This window comes from Labrus mixtus, chromosome 23 (genome assembly GCF_963584025.1).
Source record: "Labrus mixtus chromosome 23, fLabMix1.1, whole genome shotgun sequence".
Taxonomy (NCBI): domain Eukaryota; kingdom Metazoa; phylum Chordata; class Actinopteri; order Labriformes; family Labridae; genus Labrus; species Labrus mixtus.
Window position 1 is genome coordinate 16,325,842 of NC_083634.1, and position 23,309 is coordinate 16,349,150.

Here is a 23,309-nt window from a genome sequence, read left to right on the forward strand (position 1 = left end):
TTCAATTACCGAATCACACACATGCACAAACAGGATCCTGTGGACATGCATTGGTGGAGAGATGTCAGAGTGGGGCTGCTATAAGCTACTAGGCAGAGAGCGCACCAGAGCAGTTTGGGGTTCGGTGCCTTGCTCAAGGGCACCTCGGCAGTACTCGCGGGAAGTGCATAATGCATAATGGGTTTTTTTTTTCATTACAGTAGTTTGAGCAAAGAAAGTGTTCAGTTCAACCCACATTTGATTTCAAAGCATGTTATCATTCAAAGGGTGTGGTGTGTCATGACAGGTTTATCAGCTTTCGTTATGCAGCCATGAAAAAGAATTCAAACATGCATTTTTTACTCTCTTATAACCTTATAAGGAAAAGAAATGGGCGCGAGACAGCGATTAAATCAGTTAGCAGACAATAGAAGACATTTTGCGTGCAAGCACAGGAGTCTGATCACCAGAGAAAAGACGAAACAGGTGGGTGGACTTTCAGCGCTAAACAGTTTTCACTCATCACTGACATCTCTTTCAACAACATGGACGGTAAGCTACGATCAACTCTTTTAAAATGTATTGAAACTGTTCACTCTGATCTAAAATGACCAACTTACAGTGTGGAGATGCACACTTATCCATAAAATGATGGTGGTTAGCATGTGTAATGTTTATAGTGTTTTATCATCCTCGTTTAGCAATCACTCGTCTACGTTTATATACTGCCATTGAAAATGGGAACTTGAACAACAAATTTAATCTGAGATCAAGAAGTTGTAGTTCAACTTGGATTATAGTGAGTTGACTCAGAAACTTGACTTCACCTTTAGCTAAGTTGATCACAACTAAAAATGACTTTGAGAGCTCATCTTGAGTTATAGGCCACATAGTTTTTTTATGACAATTAACATTTGTGACTGGAAATAATTGTTGATTCGAGTGAGCAAAAAAATCAGCAACTGTACCACCAAGCTCCTGAGAAATGTAGTATAATTCATATTAATGATGTGACATTGTTCCCTTTCAGGCTCAATGAGACTTGTTATCTTGGGAAAAACTGGATCTGGGAAAAGCAGCCTGGTGAACACCATATTTGGAGAGGACATGTGCAAAATCAACCATACTTCCAAATCTGAAACAAGTGAATGCAAAGCAGCAACCAAATGTGTTGATGGAAAGAGCCTCACTTTGATCGACACTCCTGGTTTCTTCGACACCGACATGTCAGAAGATGATCTGAAGCCTGAGATACTGAGGTGTATTGTTGAGAGCGCCCCTGGGCCTCATGCTTTTCTCATTGTGTTTAAAGTGGACAAATTCACAAAGCACGAACAGGAAGTCATAACCAAAATAAAAGAATACTTTTCTGAAGAAGCTTTCAAATTTGCAACAGTTGTCTTTACTCATGGTGATCAGCTCCAAGAAGGACAGACAATTAAAGATTTTGTCCGCAAGGATCAGAATCTGAGTGATCTGGTGAAGAAGTGTGGAGGCCGCTGCCATGTCATCGACAACAAATATTGGAAAGAAAAGCCAAAGAATGAATACAGGAGCAACCAGTTCCAGGTGGAGGAGATACTTAAGACAGTGGAGAAGACGATAAAGGACAACAAGGATGGCTACTACACCAATGAGATGCTTCAAGAAATGGAGAGCATAAAACAAGACGAGATAGAACGCATTAGAAAGTCATCAGAAAACATGTCAGAGGAAGAGATCAGAGAGAAGGCTAAGCGTAACGTCTTTGAGAATCTTTTGATTCTAATGGCAGGTACAGCAACAGGTGTAGTGTTAGGAGCTTACTTTGGTGTGAAAATAATGATCAAATCAGTTCTTAAAATATTGAAAGTTCTTAAAGAAGAGACACATTCATGTTTAGGAATTTCAAAGTTAGCAGGAGGAGACAAATCAGCAGAAGGAGAAGTTGAAACACTTGTAGCAGCAGGAGCAGCAGCTGGAAAAGCAGCATTAACAATCCCATCAGCAGCATTCAAGGCTTTAGCAGTGACTGCTGCAGTGGTAGGTGTGGCAGGAGGTGTGGCAGGAGGTATGACAGGATATCTTGCAGCTGAGGAAGCAGAAACACCGCAGGAAGCAGCAGAGAAGGCAGCAGATGCAGTCACAGAACTTGCCGAAGATATCTTAAAAACAATAGATGAGATGTAGATGAGTCAAAGAAAGAGAAAAAATGTAATCTTCTTGTAGAACTAATCTAAAATTCACTCTCCGTCAGATTAACCAACCTGTTCTTAAATGACCAAATTATTTGCTGCTGTGCTTATCTCCTTGTGTCTGTAAGTTGAAAGCGTGTGCTTGTTGTTCCTAATTAGCATAGGTAACCGCCCACTAATGCCCATAAAACAGCATGAGTGCAGGGCGAGTCACAGAAACACCTGCTGGTAGCAAAAAAAAACAAGGTTGTGGAGATGCCTGGGACTCCTAACGCAGAATAAACTTTAGCAGTTAGAAGTGGAGGTACTACTGCAGGAGGTCAGCAGCAAACTGTTTGATTCAGCAGTGGGATTAAAATTAAATATTGTAAACCCTATGGACTAATATTATACAAATGTAGTTTTACATGAAATGCAATGAATCCCAGAATCTTCTTAAAATGTTCGTACTAGGATCTAAGTACAAATTTCTTCATAAGAATGCACAATGTCCTCAAAATCAGAGGAATAAAGTAACATAATACATTGACTTTTGTAATGAACTTACTGGGCTGTTGATTGATTGATTGACAGAAGTCTTTATTTTGAAAATTGTTGTGTAATAGATGTCCATTTAACCTTAAATCTCCAGTTTCAGAGTTGCTGTTTAATGTCTAAATGTTTTCTTGTGTTTTCTACTGAAGTAGATTAATGTTAGATAAGAAATATGGGCTGATAGATGTCATTATTATTGACGTGAACAGAATGATTTTCATTGAACCCTCTCAATCCTTTGTATTCTGAACATATATATCAAACATAGCAATAAAAATATCAACACTCATTTCTTTTGTAAGTCCTTTTTTCTATAGAAACTCTGGAAAAACACTCTGGAAAAATGTGGATTCTTGTAATATATGGGAGAAGAAAAGTACTCCAGTATACTTCGGACAAAGTATAAAAAGGGTGAACTTTTCAAAAACAAACAAATCAACAGTGTTAAAGGTCAAATATGTCAGATATCTACTGAAGTAAACGATAAAGTGACCTTACTATATGATCAGACATTAAGGAAACATGCTATGTTGAAGTGCTGGCTTCTCTGACAACAATGCAGCAGCCAGTATGTCCTCCTTCTAACTTTAGATTCTGCTCCTGAATGCTCTGGATTTGTTTGGACCAGAGAAGTAGGTGGTTTTAAGGCACCACAGGAGGCCATTTTGCCCCTCGCACCTCGGATTTCCAGGCAAACCAAGTTGCAGTGATGATAACAGGCAAATGATCTGCTTCAAATATAACTGATTGTACCCGGCCTAAAAAGCCTCTGCATGTTTCTAATGAGTTCTCTACAATGTTTGAATTTTGACTACACTACCCATATTAAACACTAGGTATCATAGTTACATATTGATTTTTATTAGAATGTTTGGGAAAATATCTAAATTAATTTAAATTTATAAAACCTGTTATAAATGTATTTTTGTTGGGCACTTACATTAACATAAATATTTCCAAGAGCAATCAAAGCCAGAGAATTCTGTCACTTTATATTTTTAACGGGACATGTTTATCTTTGCCGTGGAAACACCAGATGTATAAGGAAGCATACTTGGTATGTAAAGGACCAGAATCTCAATGAGTAAGCTTTAATGTAAGGTATGGGATATTCACAAGTGCATGAGTGGCAGAAAAAAGGTTAGTTTTGCTTTAATTTTTTCTTGATGCTTTCTGACCCGACACTATATAACTTGTGTTTGACTTTTCTATAATAACTGAATAGTGGAGCTCCCTGACATGCAACAGAACTGGTTGTTCATACGCACGCTGATAAAAATAGAAGTGTACTGTGTGATGTGCTCATTAGCCTGCTGCCCAGAACCACGTCAGACAGGTGGAAAAACCAGGTGGAGGAAACTGGAGCCAGACAGAGGAAGACACGCTGTCACATCCTTGAGATCAGAGTCATTCTCTAAACCCTTGACTTGTCTACATTTTCTCAAGAATGGATGGTAAGTTATGGTTACTTATTCCCAATTATAAATACAAATGCAATTATTTTAGTGAGTCACTTGGAATAACAGGTTATTTTGCAAAGTAGCTGATTGTGAGTATATTGTTGTGCATTTAGGTAACAGAGCACTTATTGTTAAAGCCATAATAACTTAACTAAGTTTGGCTACTTTACATGTAGTTTTTCTATAAATTCTTATGTTTCACCCTTACCTTTATGTGCCAGCATGCATACCAGTCCATCTTGTAAACTATTGTAACAGTGACAGTAATTCTCACACAGACTAAGTTAATAAGATATTTAAAACCATCTTGTGTAATGTAGTATAATATACCTTTCAAATAGAGCTGTGTTAACATCAATTTAAAGTACTTGTATTTATAAGTATAAACAGCAACCTCACAATAATGTGCATATGAATGACCAAGGATGCAGGTTTTATCTTTTCAAGGTTTCTGCCTGTTAAAAGGATATCTGTCCTTAACACTGCAGCACAGTTTTTGCCATGATTGCGCATGGAATTTTCATGTTGGGTCTTCTTTTGTAAAGAGTTGTAAAATAAAATTTTTGACATCAATATCACTGAGACAAAGTCATTATTGTCTTTCAGAATCGACAAAAAGAGTAGTTGTCTTGGGAAAAACTGGAGCTGGGAAGAGCAGCCTGGCTAACACCATTTTTGGAGAGACTGTGTTCAAGACAGACAGTTCAGCCAAGTCCGGTACGACAGAATGCCAAGCAGAAAACAAATGTGTCAATGGCAGACGCATTATGTGGATCGACACTCCTGGGTTCTTCGACACAGAGAGAGCTCAGGAGGAGATGAAGCCTGAAATACTCAGGTGTATCATAGAGTGCGCTCCTGGGCCTCATGTTTTTCTCATCCTGCTTAAAGTGGAGAAATTCACCAAGCACGAACAGGAAGTCGTTGAAGAGATGCAAAAGTATTTCTCAGAGGAAGCTTTAAAATTTGCCATAGTTCTCTTTTCTCATGGCGACCAGCTCCCTGAGGAAATGAAGATCGAGGAGTTCGTCGAACAATGTGAATATCTGAGGGACCTGGTGAAGAAGTGTGGAGGCCGGTGCCACGTCGTTGACAATAGATACTGGAAGACCAAAGAGCAGGATGAATACAGGACCAACCAGTTCCAGGTGGAAGAGCTTCTCAAAACAATAGATAAACTTATTGAAGAGAACAAAGGAGGCTGTTTTACCACTGAGATGCTACAAGCAGCGGAAAGTGACAAACAACAAGAACAAGAGAACATCAGACGATCATCTGCAAACAAGTCAACTGAGGAGATCATATACATGGCTAAAACCGAAGTGTTGGCAAAGCACATGTTTAAATTTGCAGGTGTTACAACAGGAGCACTGTTGGGAGCCTTTCTTGGTGGAACAATAAAATTAAGGCAAGATACGGCAGGCAAAAACATCAATTTTTTATGCACTGGTCAATTTTGAGTTTTTGGGCGAGTTCACTCCCTGAACATGTAATGTTTCTAACTACCATAAAGAAAATATCCAAATTGTACATTTATGTGTATATTTTAATACATTTTGTCTGATCACGGCATTATATTTAGTTTTTTTGAACGTTTATTTGAAGAAATGTCTCACCTTAAAAGAGTGTCAGGATGTCTGATCTAAGCATGTTAACCTTGACTAAAATGAAATGTAAAAAGTGGAAGTGTATTTTAGCAACAACTTTTTTATATTTGTACTTTTTTTTAAGAAGGGATATGGATGGTTATTGTTATTATTTAGGAGAGGAAATGTTTTTGATATCCATGATGAGCACATGTGTGCTGAAAAAAAACTTTTGATTCTGGATCTTTCATGGTGGATTTTTCTTTGTTCAAACATATGCAACAATAAATCAGGAAATCCATCAAGTGTTTACTAGAGTCTTTTGTTTCAGCAGTGGGTGCATTGAATACAATTCATTTAGCAGAGGTTCGTATCCAAAGCGACAAACATCAGAGAGTAAGTAAAACACAAGTAAGGATCTGGAGAGGAGGAAACGACATCAGTAAGTGCAACAAAATCTGATTGGACACACAGGTGCTGACAGGATATGCACAGAGACAAAGCACATCATCGACAGCTGTTAAATATAAAAGTGTGACAGAATTAAGCATTTAGTCTGTACACCAAATATCACAAAACTTCATTGTAGTTACTATACATGCCATAAATGTTTGTGGCTTTCTTGCTACACCCTGTTTGTTTTCTGCTTTACATGGAATCATACCTGTTACTTATTTTGGCTTCTTGTCTTCACCTGTAAGCCTCACCTCTGCTGTCGGACCTGAGTGAGTCACTGTTTCAGATCCGGAAACACAGAACAAGAATGGAGACAAAGGAATACAGAAACAAAAAAACCTTACGGCTGGTATATCCATACTCACTGTGTACAGTTCTGATTATCACACAGAAAAGCTTAGGACAAGGAAACGCTCAGACTGCAAGACTGATTAAAGCACTCTGAAACTCGTCCTTTTGCCAACATATTAACGCATGTCTATGTCTTTAAGAAAAGCAATACATGCACAAATTTTTTGGTACATCCTCGTACAAGATGAAGTCACAATGTAGATGTTTAAATATTAACCCCTGTCGACTATATTTCATTATTGTGTCATTGCCATGTTTTTGTCAGAAACACTTAACTGGAAAAGATCTTTCAGCTAACGATTGGTTCTATATTTGTAGCTATTTGAGGTACACAATTTTGATTTTTGGGATATGAACAAGCGTAATGTGTCTTGATTATTCCATCAGCCGGTAAACAAGTCAGACAAGTCATAGCGAGCAAGAAGTGAGTCAGAGCAGGAGAACTCAGAGTAGAGACGTGTCGCTAGAGCCAACTAATTTGTCTGCAAAGATTTCAGCATTTGACAGCATGGACGGTAAGGAAAGTTTTATTGTTGTATTTCAGCTTCTGAGCCCTATAAAGTATAAATTATTGTATTTTTTTTATTTATTGTATTTGTATGTTTTTGAAGCTCTGAAAAAAGTTTTGGGCTCTGACACACATCAAACATTCTTGTGACAATGGGCTTGAAATATTGTTCATATATTGAATTTTTTACTGTCATGAAAAAAGGAAATCTATGGATGCAACTGCATGACTTATTAAGCAAACAGGACCATGAGCGGCAAATTGATCATTTCTTGTTTCAACTAGGCACTCTGCGGTAGGTGATAACTTACAGAGTGCCCTTTGTCCAATTGACATTCCTTGGACCTCACTCACAGTTGTATAAATTAAGATGAAGTCTATAAACTAATAAAATGAGTTAAGACACTCCAAAAGTGGGCCTGACAAGAGTCACAGTCAATCTCTGACGGTCTTGCATTTTTTAGCTCATAAATGGAAATGGATTTGAGTCCGTTTTACACCTATGGTTCATTTGCTCCGGTCCGAATCATGGCTGCAAAGTATTAACTTAAATCAATAAACAATAAATGAGCATAGGCTGTAGGGTCTTCAAGGTGTTTGGAAGTCAGATGAGTGATGCTTGGTCATCATCTGTACCCTGCCCCCACCTAGAGGCGAACTGGAATTGTATAATTACCTCAAGTTTGGTCTGTATCATATATGGGGTATACAGTATATGGTATTCCATGTTTTGTTTTATTATTAGAAATCAATCAATCAATCAATCAAACTTTATTTGAATAGCACTTTTCATACAATAATGTATCACAAAGTGCTTTTATATCAATATGAATCAAACAGCAACAACATGACCCCCACCGCTACCCCTCGATCCAAAAACTAAGGTAAAATAACTCGATAAAAACAGGTACTGACGGACTGAGGAAACGCTAACATTAATTCTTAATGAGGAAACACAGGAGGTTAAAAATGTTATGAAATGAGATTCAGTTAAAAGCTAGACTAAAAAGATAGGTCTCTAAGAAACATCCGTCTAACTTTCTATCAACACAAAAATAAACTTTAAAACAATTCTGTCTGTGATCTGTGTCTCAGATCTATCTACTTCAGTAAAACCATGAACCCACCACACCTATATGATTTACTTAATTCAACCTAATTGTACCTTGTGTTTAAATCTCCAGCACAATAAACCAATAGGGAAAACCCTTCAAGAACCAATGTGTGGGGACTGAAACAGAATTTTTATTCTCTTACAGTGCCAGCTACAAAGAGGATCGTCCTCGTTGGAAAAACGGGAGTTGGAAAGAGCAGCCTGGCTAACACCATATTTGGAGAGGCCATATTCCAAATAAATCACCTCAATGGCTTGACAAATAATTGCTCTCAAGCTGAAACCAAATCTGTCAATGGTAGAAGCATCAATCTGATCGACACTCCTGGTTTCTTCGATGCTGAAAGGTCTGAGGAAGAAAATAAGCCTGAGATGGTGAGGTGTATCACAGAGTGCGCTCCTGGGCCCCATGCTTTTCTCATTGTGCTGAAAGTGGAGAAGTTCACCGAGCACGAAGGGGCCGTCATTGCTAAAATATGTGACGTTTTCTCTGAGGACGCTCTCAAATATGCTGCAGTTGTCTTCACTCACGGTGACCAGCTCCCTGAAGGAATGAAAATCGAAGAGTACGTCGATCAAAGTGAAGGTCTGAGTGATCTGGTCAAGAAGTGCGGAGGCCGGTGCCACGTCGTTGACAATAAATACTGGAAGGCCAACGAAGACGACGACTACAGAAGTAACCAGTTCCAGGTGGCAGAACTGCTCAACACCATAGATGAGATAGTGAGGGAGAACAACGGAGACTTCTACACCAATGAAATGCTACAGGAAGTAGAGAAAGCAATACAGAAAGAGGAAGCGCGCATCAAAAAGTCATCGGGAAGCATCTCACAGGAAGAGATCAGGAGGCAGGCGAAAAGCAACGTCTTTACGATCATGACAGAAAAAACACCAAAAACGTGGATCAGAGGTTTAGTGGGTTTCGCGGTCATTGCAGGAATACTTGCTGCTGTCTCGGCTGCGTTCATCAATTTAAAAGTTGGGATGGGGACGACGGAAGCAGTTACAGGAATAATAGCAACACCTATAGCAACAGTCGTAGAAGAGATGGTAAATGTTGTTCCAGATGTGACTCCAGAAGCCAGCGTCATAGCAGAGGCAGTCGAAGATGTCATTCAACCCGTTGTGGAGATTACACCAATATGGGAAGATTTCATCGACACATGGTATGCTTTGTTTGAAGGAACTCATGATCCTTGGTGTTTATTTTAATAAACACTGATGGACTTTAAGATGACATTGACATTGGTAGCTTCTGGAAGCGGTGGACAATTTTTTTGTGGGGGGCTTAGTACAGCCAGGAGTTATTTAAATAAGCAATAAAAGACATCAGAGTTAAGACTACTTTCTATGTGCTGGTTATGGTTTACAGTCCCTCTAGCAACTTGAGACGCAAGAATTCAGTCAAAGTGGCAACTGACACGTAGGACAAGATTGTTAGCTTGGATTTTTTTGCTTGTAATATAAATTAAGTCTTTGTCATATGAAAGCCAATGGGTTCCAGGATTAAACTAATGAAATCTGCATTTTATTCTTCTGACTGTTTATTCATAACCAATTTTCACAGATGGAAACCCTGTCAACATCATTTGGCTTGACAATTGAAAAAATGGTGGACGTTCAGCGGCTTACAATGAGATAACTTGGTTGCAGCAATATTAGAGCTTAAGCTACACACACAAAGTCAGAATATGTTAGCCTCAGTTCTTATCTTTACTTGTTTTTTATCTCTCTCATTTTTATGGAAATGTTGTACCTAATCCATGTTGTAACCTTAAAGGGTGATTACTTACTTTCTTGTATTTTTAACAGTATATTTTGCATTTTTACACGTACAATGCAACAATAAAGCTGCTGATTGGTCACATGTCATTTCAGTTGTTTCTGTTCAAATTCACTGTAAAAGAAGTTGATGATACACATTTTCTTACGGACAATAAGTTTCACTGAAATACCAAAAGCTACAACAAATAACACACAGCTGCCCTGCTGTAAATACCAACTAAAGCCCTATCTATTCCTGTTACACACCTGATAAAAAACATCACAGAGCTGAAAATGACTGACCTTTATCTGGAGATGAAAATACATTTTTTGTAGCTAAATGTCTGACTGGTTTTAAATGCCACAAAGGGTTAATGAAAACTGAACCTTCATGAGAGATGGCCTAAAACAAAGTTGTATGTGGCTTCTCATCTGGATTACTGACAGGGGTGGGGGGTGGGGGGTGTTCTTGTGGCATAGTGGTTAGTGGGTGCACCCGACATACAGTACGGAGGACATAGCAGGCAGCTAGGGCTCAAATCTGACCTCTGACCTCTGACCTCGTACACTGTCCTATCTGTTAATAAAGCCAAAAAAAGTACCAACTAACAAATTAACCAATTAACTACTGAGGCTGCTCTTCTACCAAAATAATAGGGGAAATTATTTGAACAACCGACGTTTCTTCACACTACAAAGTAACATTTTGCAATCTGAATATTTGAACTTCACAGAAAAACGCGATGTACATTTAGAGCTCTGTCATCATTTACAAGAAATGAGCCAGGCTTTCCTTTAAACACTAAGCCTTTACTTTCTGTTTACCGGTGCACCTGGTTCCCAGAAGCTGGGAGTAGATGCTGCCAGAAAAAACAAAAGACCAAAAATAATTTCCTTTCAACTTGTTCTGAATCACCGGAGGCAAAATACTCTGCCCATAAGAGGAATGATAATGTGCAGCATAAAGGCCACTGCAGCTGCAATCACCGTCTAACCACTGCTTTTGATTGTCAACAGTTTAAAAAGTCACTGCACTATTGATACAAAATTAAAAGAAATGATACAAAATTAAAAACGTTGATTATTATTAAAAAAGGGCTGCACGGTGGTGCAACGGTTAGCACTGTTGCCTCACAGCGAGAAGGTTCCTGGTTCAAATCCTCATCCGACAGGAGCATTTCTATGTGGAGTTTGTATGTTCTCCGCGAGCATGCATGGGATCAGCTCAAGTCCCCCCTTGACCCCGAATGGGTAAAACAGTATAGATATAGGATGTATTAATAAACACATATTGTTTGTTTGTGATATAGGAAGGTCAACGGGAAGAAAAGACAGACCTAGACAAATCTTGCTTGGTGTTTTGTTTGGGTGGAGTTCGCATTAGCAACCTCACCTTTATGTCAGTCTGCTTATACAACCTATTATTCTCGAGTGGAAACTGTAACCATCTTATAAATAAACCAAAAACACATTCTTTCAGTCTGTACCGTGGGAGACAAAGACACCACCCTGTACAGCCACAGAGATATGCAGCACTCACCCTCCTTGCAAATCAATCAGATTATAAAAATGTCTTCAAAAAAACAGAAAAAAATCAAATTATTTTCTATTCATTGAAGTCATGCACAATTATTTCCCATAAAGCTCCTGTTTTATTTTATACAGCACTTCAGTGGCGTCTTTGAAAAGAACGTCCGGGTAGCCAACTCTCCGGAGTTTTTCAGGAGATTTCCGTACGTGTGAAAAGGGTTTCAGTGAACTGCAGGATTTTGCGCTTCCTCATTGGCTTCATTTTTCATTTTCTCACTCCTTCTTGGTCATTATGGGATTTAAAGAGTGCATATGTTTTCTGTCTAAGTAATCTTCTTTCACTCATATAGCGAATTTTCATTTATTGATTCATCCCATTATTCACCCACAAATCTTATTCTGGGTCGATGTTCCTCTTGGTCTGTTTTAAAAACTTCCTATCAAAAGTCTCTCCGTACAGTGTAGTTTTGATATATTTCTTTATCTTTGCAGTTATGATTTTTTATTTGACTGATTATTTATTTACCTGACTGTTTTATTTCCAAACTTGAACTGAAGTTACCATGAAAAATAAAACTGTAATCGTGCCAATATCATTTTTGAATATGGATGCGTCTTGTACAAGGCTTGTTGTTACATAAAACATGAACAGGTGACACATTCTGTTGTCCAGGTTTGGCTCATCAACAAGTCAAACCGGTAGAAAATGAAAGAACAGTCAAACCACAACTTGAGAACAGGAGGAAAAGCTTGCAGCGAGGACATCAAGCAGCCCTGGTGTCAACATGGACGGTGAGTAGAGTTTGTTTCTTATCAATGAAGACGTGGAGGAAGTTTCCAGGTGTTTTATGCAGAAAAGGTAGTGTCACCTCATTATGAGATTAGAAATATCAGAGTGGAATGGAAAAAAAGCCCCATTTTTCATTATTAAATAATAATGGTTATGCATGCATTTTGTAAGTAGCATTTTAGTGTTGCAGTGAGTCAATGGAAATTTACTTTTTGAGGCAGTTTAATTCGTTTTTAAACCTGTTTTGTATTGAAGATCTTTGCAAAGAATCAATTAACTATTTCTGTCTGTTGAGCAGCTGAGTGAGTAAAGCAACATGGCTTTTTCTGTTAATTTGCCTTTATATAATCACTGCCCTCTTGTGGCAAAATGATGTAATTACACCAGGACAACTGTTAACTGTTGTTAATATATCTAAAATTAAAAATGTAATATTTTAGAAAATGTAACGATATCAAATTAGAAAAAAAAAGGTTGTGGTGAAATACTGCCACCTCGTGGCCAAACTACATATGACAAGCAGCTGAATGAGTAAACCAACACGGCTCTTTCCAATTATAACTTGCCTTTACATATAATCACCACCCTCTTGTGGCAAAATGATGTAATTACACCAGGACAACATTATGATAATTAACGTGCTGCAGCTCAGATATACATGTATTAAAACATCAATAAAAGCCAAATATTAATAACATGTTTTAATACTGAAAATGAAATGTGAGATTTGACAAGAAGCTGAGTGAGTAAACCAACACGGCTCTTTCCAGTTTTAATTCACCTTTACATATAATCACTGCCCTCTTGTGGCCAAATTGTGTAATCTCAGCAAGGCAATAATAGATCATAACTAGACAATTCCAGCAGAAATTGTGAAGGGTGGTTGCTCTCAATGCACCTTGGACTGTGTGCTGAACAGAGTGAATGGGGTCTGTGTTATGAAAAGAGACTATATTATCCTTCCATTTAAACCTGGCGTTTTACCCAGAATATAAAATCAGATATTGTGTAAAACTCTTTTTACTCCTTTTCGTGTTGTATTACTTACTCCCCCTTCTCACGACAACATGTTTGAAATTCCATTGTTTGACATTTAAAAATTAAAATGGTCAGGCTTTTATTTAGAATTTTGTACTGTCTTAAGATGAGAGTACTTTACTTGCTGTCTGAATTCAATCCTGCTTTTATTTTGAAATAAACTAAGGACCTTCTAGTAGATCAGAGGTCACGACATGGAAAAAGGAACTTGTTTCGGATCACAAACTAAATGAAAGCAGCTCAAAGGAACTGTAACAAAGTGAAATGTTTGATGTCATCAGGTGGATTTTAAACCTTTGACATGACAATGAGCTGTCTGGGAGTTTTTTTTAAATAGAAATGTGAAGTTCAAAGATGTGGCAGTGCTGTTCTTTTCCATCACTGTGACTACAGGGAGAAACTGCGGCCTATACAAGGTGCACCTAAAGGGACGACATAGCACATCATTTAAAAAAATAATTGCATTAATAATTTAATAATTAAATTAATCGGGAATAACTAGTTAACGATGACAGCCCTAATTGAAACACAGATAAATGTACATGGAACAAAGTATGAAAGACAGGTAGACAAGCTGTAATAGTCAAGGATCAAAGTCACTTTTATAACTATCATTTCGTAGCTTAAGATCCTTCTAGCTGTGTACAGCTGACACAGATTCATTTGTCTCTTCCAGTGCCGACTTCAAAGAGGATTGTCTTGCTGGGAAAATCTGGAGCAGGGAAAAGCAGCCTGGCTAACACCATACTGCGAGAGGATGTGTTCAAGATAAACCATACTCCCCTTTCTGACACAAGTCTTTGTCATTCAAAAACCAAATCTATCAGTGGAAGAAACATCACGTTGATCGACACTCCAGGTTTCTTTGATACAGGACGGTCTGAGGAGGATATGAAGCCTGAGATAGTGAGGTGTATCACAGAGTGCGCTCCCGGGCCCCATGCTTTTCTCATTGTGCTGAAAGTGGAGAAGTTCACCGAGCAGGAGCAGGCTGTGATCACAAAAATATGCCACAGTTTCTCTGAAGATGCTCTTGAATATGCCGTCGTCGTCTTCACTCACGGCGACCAGCTCCCCGAGGGAATGAAAATCGAGGAGTACGCCGGACAGAATCAAAAACTGAGTGATCTGGTGAAGAAGTGCGGGGGCCGGTGCCACGTCGTTGACAGCAAATACTGGAAGGCTGATGAAGAAGACAGCTACAGAAGCAACCAGTTCCAGGTTGCAGAGCTTCTGAAAACACTTGACAAGATGATTGAGGCAAACAAAGGAAGATATTACACCAATGACAAGCAACAATACATCGAGAGTCTGATACAGAAAGAGGAGGAGCGCATTAGACAGGAACCAGGAAACGTGTCACAGGAAGAGGCTAAAAACAAGGCCAAATTTTGTATCTATAAGTGGTTATTGATCAAATCAGCGGGTATTGCAACAGGGGTATTACTGGAAGTTGTGCTTGGTGTGACGATGACTCTAACAACGGGAGGAGGAAAAGCAGCAGCTGCCTCCACCGCTCTGGACGGGATACTAAAGGGCGCTTTGAAAGGATACAATGCAACTGAAGGGGCACAGAGTCCAGGGGAAGCCGTGCAGATGACAGCGGATGGGATATGGAAGCAGTTTGGGATACAGGGTGATAAAAACAACAAATGAAGAATTGGCAATGAGGACAGTGAGGCAGGAGATCAACAAGTTTAAGAACAAAATAAAGAACAAATGGGACAGTACAGGAACACAATCGACTTTTAATTATACTTAATGAAGGTTTTTGTTTATATATCAATGTTCTACCAGAGTCAATAATTACCATTAATTAAAGGATTCTTGATGTAGATATGGCGTTCAAATTGGAAAAATTCCTGTAGATAAATCCGAAATGTTTCTCTACAACACTTCATCAAACACTTTTCATAACTTTGAGAGGAGGATGGTTCTCTTTTTTCTGTTTTTATATCAGGGTTGGAAATGAACTTTTTACTGGTGGATTTAAAAAAAATAATCTACCAGTCACTCATTTTTTTTTTTTTTTTTTTTTACCTGCCACTATATTCTGTAACGACGTATATAATCAAATGAAGGCTCAAAGTAACACGCTATGTAATGAAGGAACATTATTCAACTGTTACAGAAAATACTGACATGCTCTTTGTCTCGCTCATAAACACAAATATGTTTCATTTTTAAGGAGAGTCTTAGAGATGTTAGGTCTACTTTTATTTACCCGCCACCATTACGGGAAGGTTGAGCAAATTCACCTGTCACTGCAAAAAAAAAAAAAAACACCCGTATTTGTCGGGGGACGGGTGCTAATTTCCAACCCTGTTTTATTGTATTGTGTGTAGTTATGATTGATTCAAAGGGTACTTCACAAGTTTTTCTTTAGTCTGTCCTTTGTTGGGCCATGCTGTCGTGGATTTGAAGTCTTTCCTAATATTTCCAGTTTATACAACTTTATTCCAATCTAGGAAGTATAAAGGACATTTAGCATGATTTTGTGACGATGATGCTTCTTTTTCAAGTTTACTCCTGAAAGGTGTTTTTATGTTGTTTCATGACCTTTTTAGTTTTGCTACCGCTTGTGCTTTAAGTTAAATGACAATTAAAGAACAATGCACTAAAATGTTTGCTCTGTTTTGTTGTTCTCCTATTACAGAAAATCCTTGTTTAAAATGTCATTTACGATTAGAAAGTGGGATACAGCCATACATGATCAGTGGTGGACATTACTGAAATGAATGAATAAATTCAAGTGAGAATGGGGAACATGGCCATACAGTCATTTTGCATCTACTTAAAAAAAATGTAATCTGTAAGTAACTGTACTTTAACTGGGATAAAATATTCTTGTAGGCCTACTCTTTACACTGCTACTGAAAAATCCCGGAATTCCCATCATTAGATCACTTACATTGAATGCCTCACAGGTGGGCTGCGGAAGACGCGCCCAGTTAAACATAGGCCCCTTTTCAAACCGGCCACTACACCCTACACCCTACACCCTACCCACTACCCCTCCGTTTGCGCGTCCTCGCGGAGGGTCCGCCATATTAAGTCCATCCCAAAACAACTAGCGGGGAGTGGTAGTGGGTTATAAAACCCTCCACCAGCGAGTGTGCCGACTTTCAGATCACGTGCAACAACTATTGTGTCCGGTCGTCATGGATGAAGCAACCTGTCTATAAAGTGTCTATAAACACTGCTCCAATTAAGATAGACATTTAATATCATCATACAGACGTTAACAACTTCAAATGTGTACTGAGGATCAAATATATGTTTATTTATTGTAAAGTGTTTTATATTTACAGGGAGTCTTGCAAAAACAAAATAATATTAAATCATGTTGCAGACAACTTTTCGCTGTTAATATTTATTCTTTATTTTTCTACTTTTGATGTCTTTGTGAAATCTCAATTCAACAATAAAAAAATGTTCAACAATAGTCTCCTTGTCTTTGCATTAATTTAGGACACCCTGATCTAAAAATTACAATAAATTAACTTAAATTATAAATTACAATAAACAATGTCGGCTCAATCTAATAGTTTTGTTATAAGTCTACACTAATATAACTAAAGTGGAAGAATAATCTAGGCTACATAAATATTTTTACAGAATGCATTAGCTACAAAAAAAAAAAGAAGCCGTTCCCGCAAGATACTGCTGAGTAACCATGGTAACACACAGTTCCTGTTTCCACCTGAGAGAGGGAAGTTTGTCCTCAAAGCTTGCCGCTGTATTTCTACCCTACACCTTGATGAAGGGGACTTCACTCAGCTGAGGGTGTGACTTCTAACGGAGGGGGAGGGTGTAGGGGTTGGTTTGATAAAGGGCCATACTCAGCCCCCCCTCCCTTTTCAAGCCTCTCCGATGAAAACGAAACTTACCAGTGATTTCCATCACATGTCTGAAATGGCTGAACGTGAACAGGAACGTGGTGCGGAGTTAGACCCAAATCATTTCTGCTGTTCGGTATGTCTGGACCCACTAAAGGACCCGGTAACAATTCCCTGTGGACATAGTTTTTGCAAAGGTTGTATTGAGGGTTTCTGGGACCAGAATGAGAAGGGAAACTGCAGCTGTCCTCAGTGCCGGGAGATCTTCAATCCTAGGCCTGTTCTGAGGAGGAACAACATGCTGGCTGAGGTAATTAAACTGCTCATGGAGTGCTGACATCTTTCAAATTATGATAAAAAGCTATCGAAGTAGTCTGCTTTGCCCTTTCTAATACTTTGGTGTCACTTTTTTTTATTATTATTTTGTACTTCTGTCAAACTCTTTATCCTTTCGGGATACATGAAATTCGTTATTAACTTCAGGATTACCTCTTTTGGAGCAGAAGAAGTTGTTTGATTGGACAAAGTGGCGAGCTGGGGTGTTGAAAAATGAAGTCAACACTGCAGTTCCTTGAGTGCCCACTTGAGGCCCTAATGCAAAAGCCCTGCACACCCATTTTAAGTACCTACTCAATCTGTCCGTGCTGTATACCGTTTAGTATCTACTATTCAGTAGGCAGATATTTGTTCCTACTTCTTCTGATTCATTCAGTAAGGAAGTGATGTCATTTACGTTTCCCGAACCGGCCACATTCACCCATTTCTTTTTTATTTATTTTTTTATTTTTTTGTTTAGCTTTATTCAATAGGAGTAATGCGCATATACAGTCAGGTAAACAAAAAACAATATCACAATGTAAATCAAGTAAAAGACAGATTAAATAACTAAATAACATACAGTACATAAAGGAAAGTACAAATGAAAGACAGTAATATACAGAATATAAAGTAAAATGAACCGATGAAGACGTATTTAAATAGTGAAATCATTATTTAAATAGAGGGGGAAAGGTTTTATAATAATGAAGACATTTGTTATATTTTCTGTTGTTAATTAAAAGTAGCGATTTCAGTCGGGACTCTAAATTAAGATTACATTAATCCACGCTCGTTTGTTTTTGATTTGGAGGCGGACGTGACGTGATGATTTACGTTTAATTTCGCACAGCATTGTGGGTGGTAAAATACAATTAATTTCCTGAAAGCACGCATCCGATCCATTCTGCATGAAACCCGGAAGTTAGTATCCATACTGAAATGTTCAGTATACTGAGGTGGACCCAAAAAATGCCTACTGAATGACCACGAGAGTTCAGTATACTGAAACTGCATACTTAAAAGTACTGACTACTGAACTGTGACTATTCGGAAAGGGCCCATGTCTTTATCAGCACAGACTTCAGGGGACGTGAATTTCTTTTTAACTAATGTGTTTTGATTATATTAAGACATAATTGGGGGCTGATATGACTTACTGGCAGGTGCATTTTAGCTGTTAGCCAAGAGGCTATACGCTCTTTGCCTATTTCCATGTTGACCGAAAGTTAGTTTCCAATATGGCGACCACCATCAGCTTCAGAACCCAATAAAAGATAGGATAATACTTTATCATCATAATTATAAATTCGGACGTTGCAGCAGCATAAAGACAGTAGAAGAAGGTCATAAAAATGTAAAGAGAATAGATGAGATAAATAAAAATAGGTGGTAGTAGGCCTAAAATAAAAATGGTGAAGTTAACTATAGAGGGCAATTAAGATATTATGTGCAGTGAATGACAAGATCGGGAGTTACTTTGTACTCTGATTATCTTTGTCGTGAAGGGCGTTGTAGTGGGGGGAAAAGTGGGACTGACTACCCAGGGCCCCAGTGGGGAGGGGGGCCCTTCATGGGCCTGAAATAAAAATGCGCAGAATGGTTTTGTCCTCCCTGCACCTCTCGGCTGGATTGATCTGTCGGCAGTCAGTCGAGGCAAGAGTGAGAGATGTGGCAGGCTGCAGATTAAACCTGTTGTTAGAGAAATTCAGTCAAGAATATCATTTGGATCATATTTGTGTTTCATGCATAAATTCATCACATGAATCCCCTTCATAGATACGATTTCATACGACCCTATATTACATCGCGGTCCACTTTGGAGCAATATTTAGCGTCTTTCCCATCAAGCGACATTCATTGTAAACTGTCGATTCATATGATGTCAATGTTATCGCGCTAGCATCAAAACCCGTCTACTTCTGCCCAAAAAACAATATTTTTTTAACGTCAGGTGAGACAAATGATAATGCAGTGTAAGAAGAATTAAAGTGAAGTCTGAGAAGAACTATTACAGCCTCATTTTAAAGTCATGCTGACAAGTGTGGTAGAATCGAATTCACATTTATTGTTTGTTTACAATTTATCATTAATGCCAGTAGAATTTTTAATTCAATAAGCTAACCAATAAGATCACTTTAGACAATAAAAGCCTTTACAACATTAACTATAGCAAGTTAATAGCCTAAGTAAATTAAGGCTGCTGGAAATGCTTCAAATGTAATGAGGAAATATTACAGTGGTTATTTATCTTCCATTTTCAGGGTGTAAAACAAAGCATATGTGTTCAAAGTTTTTATGGGTCATTTGTGTGATGGAGGCGCGGTCATAGAAATTTTCCGGGTAAGTTTGGGCCGTGGTAGGGGCCCAATGTGATATCTTTTCATGGGGCCTGGAGTTCCTGGCGGCGCCCCTGACTCGTGCTGATATTCAGTTTGGCACGCCCTCTACTGATATTACCTTATTTAAATTGTAACACCGTGTGGCCATGACACATTTTTTTAAACATCATATTATAGCAAGTCTTTATTGGCCCATGTTTTGACTGTACGTATTTTATCCCCCTTAGGTTGTGGAGATGTTAAAAAGAACAAGCCCCCAGCAGGCCTCTCCCTCTGGTCCTGAGTCAGCTGCTACTGCTGTGGAGGCCGCTGCTGCTGAGGCCTGTTCCAGCCCGGCAGACGTCCCCTGTGACTTCTGCTGTGGGGCCAATCCCAACAAAGCCACCATGTCGTGCCTGACGTGTGTGGTGTCTTACTGCCCAGCTCACCTCCAGCCTCACTACAGTGTTCCAGCATTGAAGACGCACCAGCTGGTCTCTTGCTCAGTCCCTCTGCAGGACAAGATGTGTACGAAGCACAGCAAGCTGATGGAGGTCTACTGCCAGACTGACAGGAAGTGTATCTGCTATCTGTGTGTTATAGACGAGCACAAGAGCCATAAAACCGTGTCGGTTGCTGCAGAGAGAGATCAGCAACAGGTAGAAACAAAAAACAAAACAGAAACACGACGACTCTGTAATCAGATGTGATTCATCTTAATATCTGTTCTCAACAAATCCCTACAGAAACAGCTGACTGTGAACCAAAAGAAAGTCCAGGAGAGACGAAAGGAGCGAGAGAAGGAGCTGACAGCGCTGCTTGAAGCTCTGAAGGATTTCAAGGTTTGGAAAGCGCACATACAACACATCTTATCTGAAAGGCCCTTGAGACGCAGTTCAAAGTCCTGTTAGGACTGTTCAACGTTAGGAGGGTTTGAATGAACAAAGTGCAGTTCTTCATTGAAATCCACACAAAAAAAACTGTACAGCAGACATAAAGTTAAAGGAGATCTAATATACTCACTTCCACCATTCATTATGGCCGTGTTGGACACCTATTGAGTAGCGTTGTGAGATGTGCAGCTCAAAAACGTCTTATTCATCCGATACTGGTGTCAGTAAAATACCTCATTTTAGCCTCTGCCTGAAGCGGTTCATTTCAGCCGCTGTCTCTTTAAGGTCTTAGGTCAAAAACGTTGCTACCCAGAAAAGCCTGAAACTGAAAACAAAACTTTGTCTTTGTCCTGGAACAGAAATGTAGCCAGACTGCTGTGATGAGCAGCGACGAGATCTTCGGCGAGCTGATCTCGTCCTTTAAGAAAAGCTGCACTTTGGCCAAGCAGCAGATCTTAGCTCAGGAGAAGACAGCGGTGGCTCAGGCTGAAGGGCTGCAGCTGCAGCTGGAGGAGGAAATCATCAAGCTGAGGAAGAGGGACACGGAACTGGAACAGGTGACCCATATCGACGACCACATCCACTTTATCCAGGTACTAACTGATGTTTGCTACAGCGATAGACTGTTTAGCTTTGGTAACTTTATATTATTATCAAAGTCCAGTAAAGTCATGGTAAGGCTGCAGCTGACTCTGTTTCTGCTTGAGCACAATGCATGCTGGTAAATGTAGGCATTGAACAGTTTGGTGAGGAGGAGAACCCAGCTTTTGACCCAGATTGGACATCCACACTAAACATTGAAAGTATTCCCTTTAGATGTTTTATACTCTGAACTCTTATAAAATCCACTTCAGACGTTCCAGTCGCTGTCGGCCTCCTGTGAATCTCCAGACTTGGCAAACTCTTTTCCTGTCCGCTCCAAACGTACATTCAGAACTGTGACGGACTGCATGTCTAAGCTGAAGGTGGACCTGGACGACCTGCTGAAGGACACGTGGACCAGCATCTCTGCCAAAGGTAAGTCAAAGAGGAACAGAAATATGTAAAAATACAGAGTTATCAGGTGTAATTCAAGTCGTGTGGTATTCATGTTATTTTCCTTTCTGTTGTTAGTGTCTACTGTAAATGTTTTGAAGCAACCTGAGCCAAAGACCAGAGAAGAGTTTTTACGCTGTGAGTATCATTTTTGATATTTCTGTGGAATTCCATGAAAAAATTGGACCATCATGAAAAACTAAGATTTGAAACGTCAAATCATGTTGGGGCTCTGAATAACCTAGCAGTTATGTCCCGGCCCCATGTACAGAGGCTGTAGTCCTCGTCGCAGCTGCCGTGGGTTTGAATCCGATCTCGGCCCTTCAGCTGTCCTATCTAATAAAGGCAAAAGGCCCAAAAAATATCTATAAAAAAAGGTTAATGTAAATATTTTCTCCCTCTTTTCTCTCGTCAGATTGCTGTCCTCTAAAGCTGGATGAGAAGTCGGTCTCCCCCAACATGTCCCTTTCACAAGAAAACCTGCAGGCAACGTGTAAAACACAGGAGACACTGAAGTCTTATAATCCAGGTTATAACAGTTACAACAACATTATAACAAAGAGGATCACAGGTACAGAGCAGATGTGGTGCAGAGAGGGTTTGACAGATCGATGTTATTGGGAGGTCAGTTTTAATGGTAACGCTTGGTGTGTGGCGGTGTCTTACAAAGACAACAGCCCAACGCCAACATTTAAATCTGAGTTTGGTAAAGACAACCGGTCGTGGAGTTTAGAGTGTCACCGAAGTGATTGTTACTTCAAGCACAACAATGTAAGCAGGAACGTGTCAGGCTCTCGATACTCCACGATCGGAGTGTACCTGGATTGTCTAGAAGGTATTCTGTCCTTTTATTGCGTTTCTGGCACGTCGATGACTTTGCTCCACAAAGAAGAAACCACCTTCTCTGAACCTCTCTACCCTTGCATCGGGTTCAAGGATGACAGGTCTCAGCCAGGCACAGCTTATTATGCACAACTGATGAAGATATGGTGACACGCTTCATTTTGGCACCGCTGTTGATCAGGCTGTCGTAAACCATGTTCACATGCTGGCTATTTCCTGTGACATCATGTTTAGGGTTGGAAGCTCAAACGCTGCTTTGTCAGATTCATCATTTCGGCAACTAAAAATACAATGTCACAGTCCAGCCGTCAAATCAACAAAACGTGGAGCACGGGAAAATAAATACCAAAAAGACGGCTTTTTTTACGAGCTAAGTGCTCACATTACATTTGTTTTCTAAAAGAGTTTCTTTGTTCCTTTCAGTGGCTGTTGTCTTTCCCCATGTTGAAATAATTAAACAGTTCATTCTTCTGTGTTGTAAAAAAAAACAACTGTGTGGTTTTCCAATGTTTGAAAAGTAGTGTCTTGAATCTAACTGAGGAAGATCAGAATATTCCAGCTTTGTGTTTCTTTCTGACTTGTTGTTGTATCAAGTAACACGAACAGTAATCCATTTGTTGAGCAAAAATAAACTATTAAATTCACTTGCATCCACAGCCCATTTCTTTTCCTTCAGTTTTTCATTGGTCTCTGGGTAAAGCACTTCAAGGCAGACGAGTGGAAACAGTCTGTGTAGAGCAGTGGTGTCCAAACTTTTTTTTTCTTGCGGGCCACAGGTT

At 39.2% G+C, this 23,309-nt stretch overlaps 4 protein-coding genes across 5 annotated transcripts; all 4 read left to right on the plus strand.

Annotated features, from left to right (window-relative positions):
- The first annotated feature begins 208 nt into the window (after positions 1-208).
- LOC132958302 (GTPase IMAP family member 7-like) lies at positions 209-2,976 on the plus strand. 2 transcript variants are annotated; one of them, XM_061031038.1, is made up of 3 exons: positions 209-531; positions 1,010-2,143; positions 2,185-2,976. In XM_061031038.1, exons 1-3 carry the CDS (start codon positions 525-527, stop codon positions 2,196-2,198), a joined length of 1,155 nt encoding a protein of 384 aa, XP_060887021.1. In that variant the 5' UTR covers positions 209-524; the 3' UTR covers positions 2,199-2,976. The 2 variants fall into 2 exon arrangements, with proteins under 2 accessions (XP_060887021.1, XP_060887022.1); XM_061031039.1 differs by having other exon boundaries at positions 1,010-2,976.
- Positions 2,977-3,751: 775 nt separating this feature from the next.
- Positions 3,752-6,198, plus strand: LOC132958661 (GTPase IMAP family member 7-like). The gene is made up of 2 exons (XM_061031631.1): positions 3,752-4,141; positions 4,754-6,198. Exons 1-2 carry the CDS (start codon positions 4,135-4,137, stop codon positions 5,605-5,607), a joined length of 861 nt encoding a protein of 286 aa, XP_060887614.1. The 5' UTR covers positions 3,752-4,134; the 3' UTR covers positions 5,608-6,198.
- A 685-nt stretch (positions 6,199-6,883) lies between these two features.
- On the plus strand, positions 6,884-15,896 carry LOC132958935 (uncharacterized). The gene is made up of 3 exons (XM_061032012.1): positions 6,884-7,055; positions 8,308-9,372; positions 13,961-15,896. Exons 1-3 carry the CDS (start codon positions 7,049-7,051, stop codon positions 14,938-14,940), a joined length of 2,052 nt encoding a protein of 683 aa, XP_060887995.1. The 5' UTR covers positions 6,884-7,048; the 3' UTR covers positions 14,941-15,896.
- Positions 15,897-17,198: 1,302 nt separating this feature from the next.
- LOC132958494 (tripartite motif-containing protein 16-like) lies at positions 17,199-23,174 on the plus strand. Its single transcript, XM_061031350.1, has 7 exons — positions 17,199-17,433; positions 20,008-20,418; positions 20,506-20,601; positions 21,012-21,245; positions 21,507-21,669; positions 21,766-21,825; positions 22,103-23,174. The coding sequence occupies exons 1-7, from the start codon at positions 17,200-17,202 to the stop codon at positions 22,678-22,680; spliced, it is 1,776 nt and encodes a 591-aa protein (XP_060887333.1). The 5' UTR covers position 17,199; the 3' UTR covers positions 22,681-23,174.
- The last annotated feature ends 135 nt before the right edge of the window (positions 23,175-23,309 follow it).

Coding starts and splice junctions, on each gene's coding strand:
- LOC132958935 (XM_061032012.1), top strand. Junction 9,373..13,960: donor TGATCCTTGGTGTTTATTTT/AATAAACACTGA, acceptor TGTCTCTTCCAG/TGCCGACTTCAAAGAGGATT.
- LOC132958494 (XM_061031350.1), top strand. CDS start 17,200: ATGGCTGAACGTGAACAGGAACGTGGTGCGGAGTTAGACCCAAATCAT. Junction 20,419..20,505: donor CAGAGAGAGATCAGCAACAG/GTAGAAACAAAA, acceptor AAATCCCTACAG/AAACAGCTGACTGTGAACCA. Junction 20,602..21,011: donor AAGCTCTGAAGGATTTCAAG/GTTTGGAAAGCG, acceptor GTCCTGGAACAG/AAATGTAGCCAGACTGCTGT.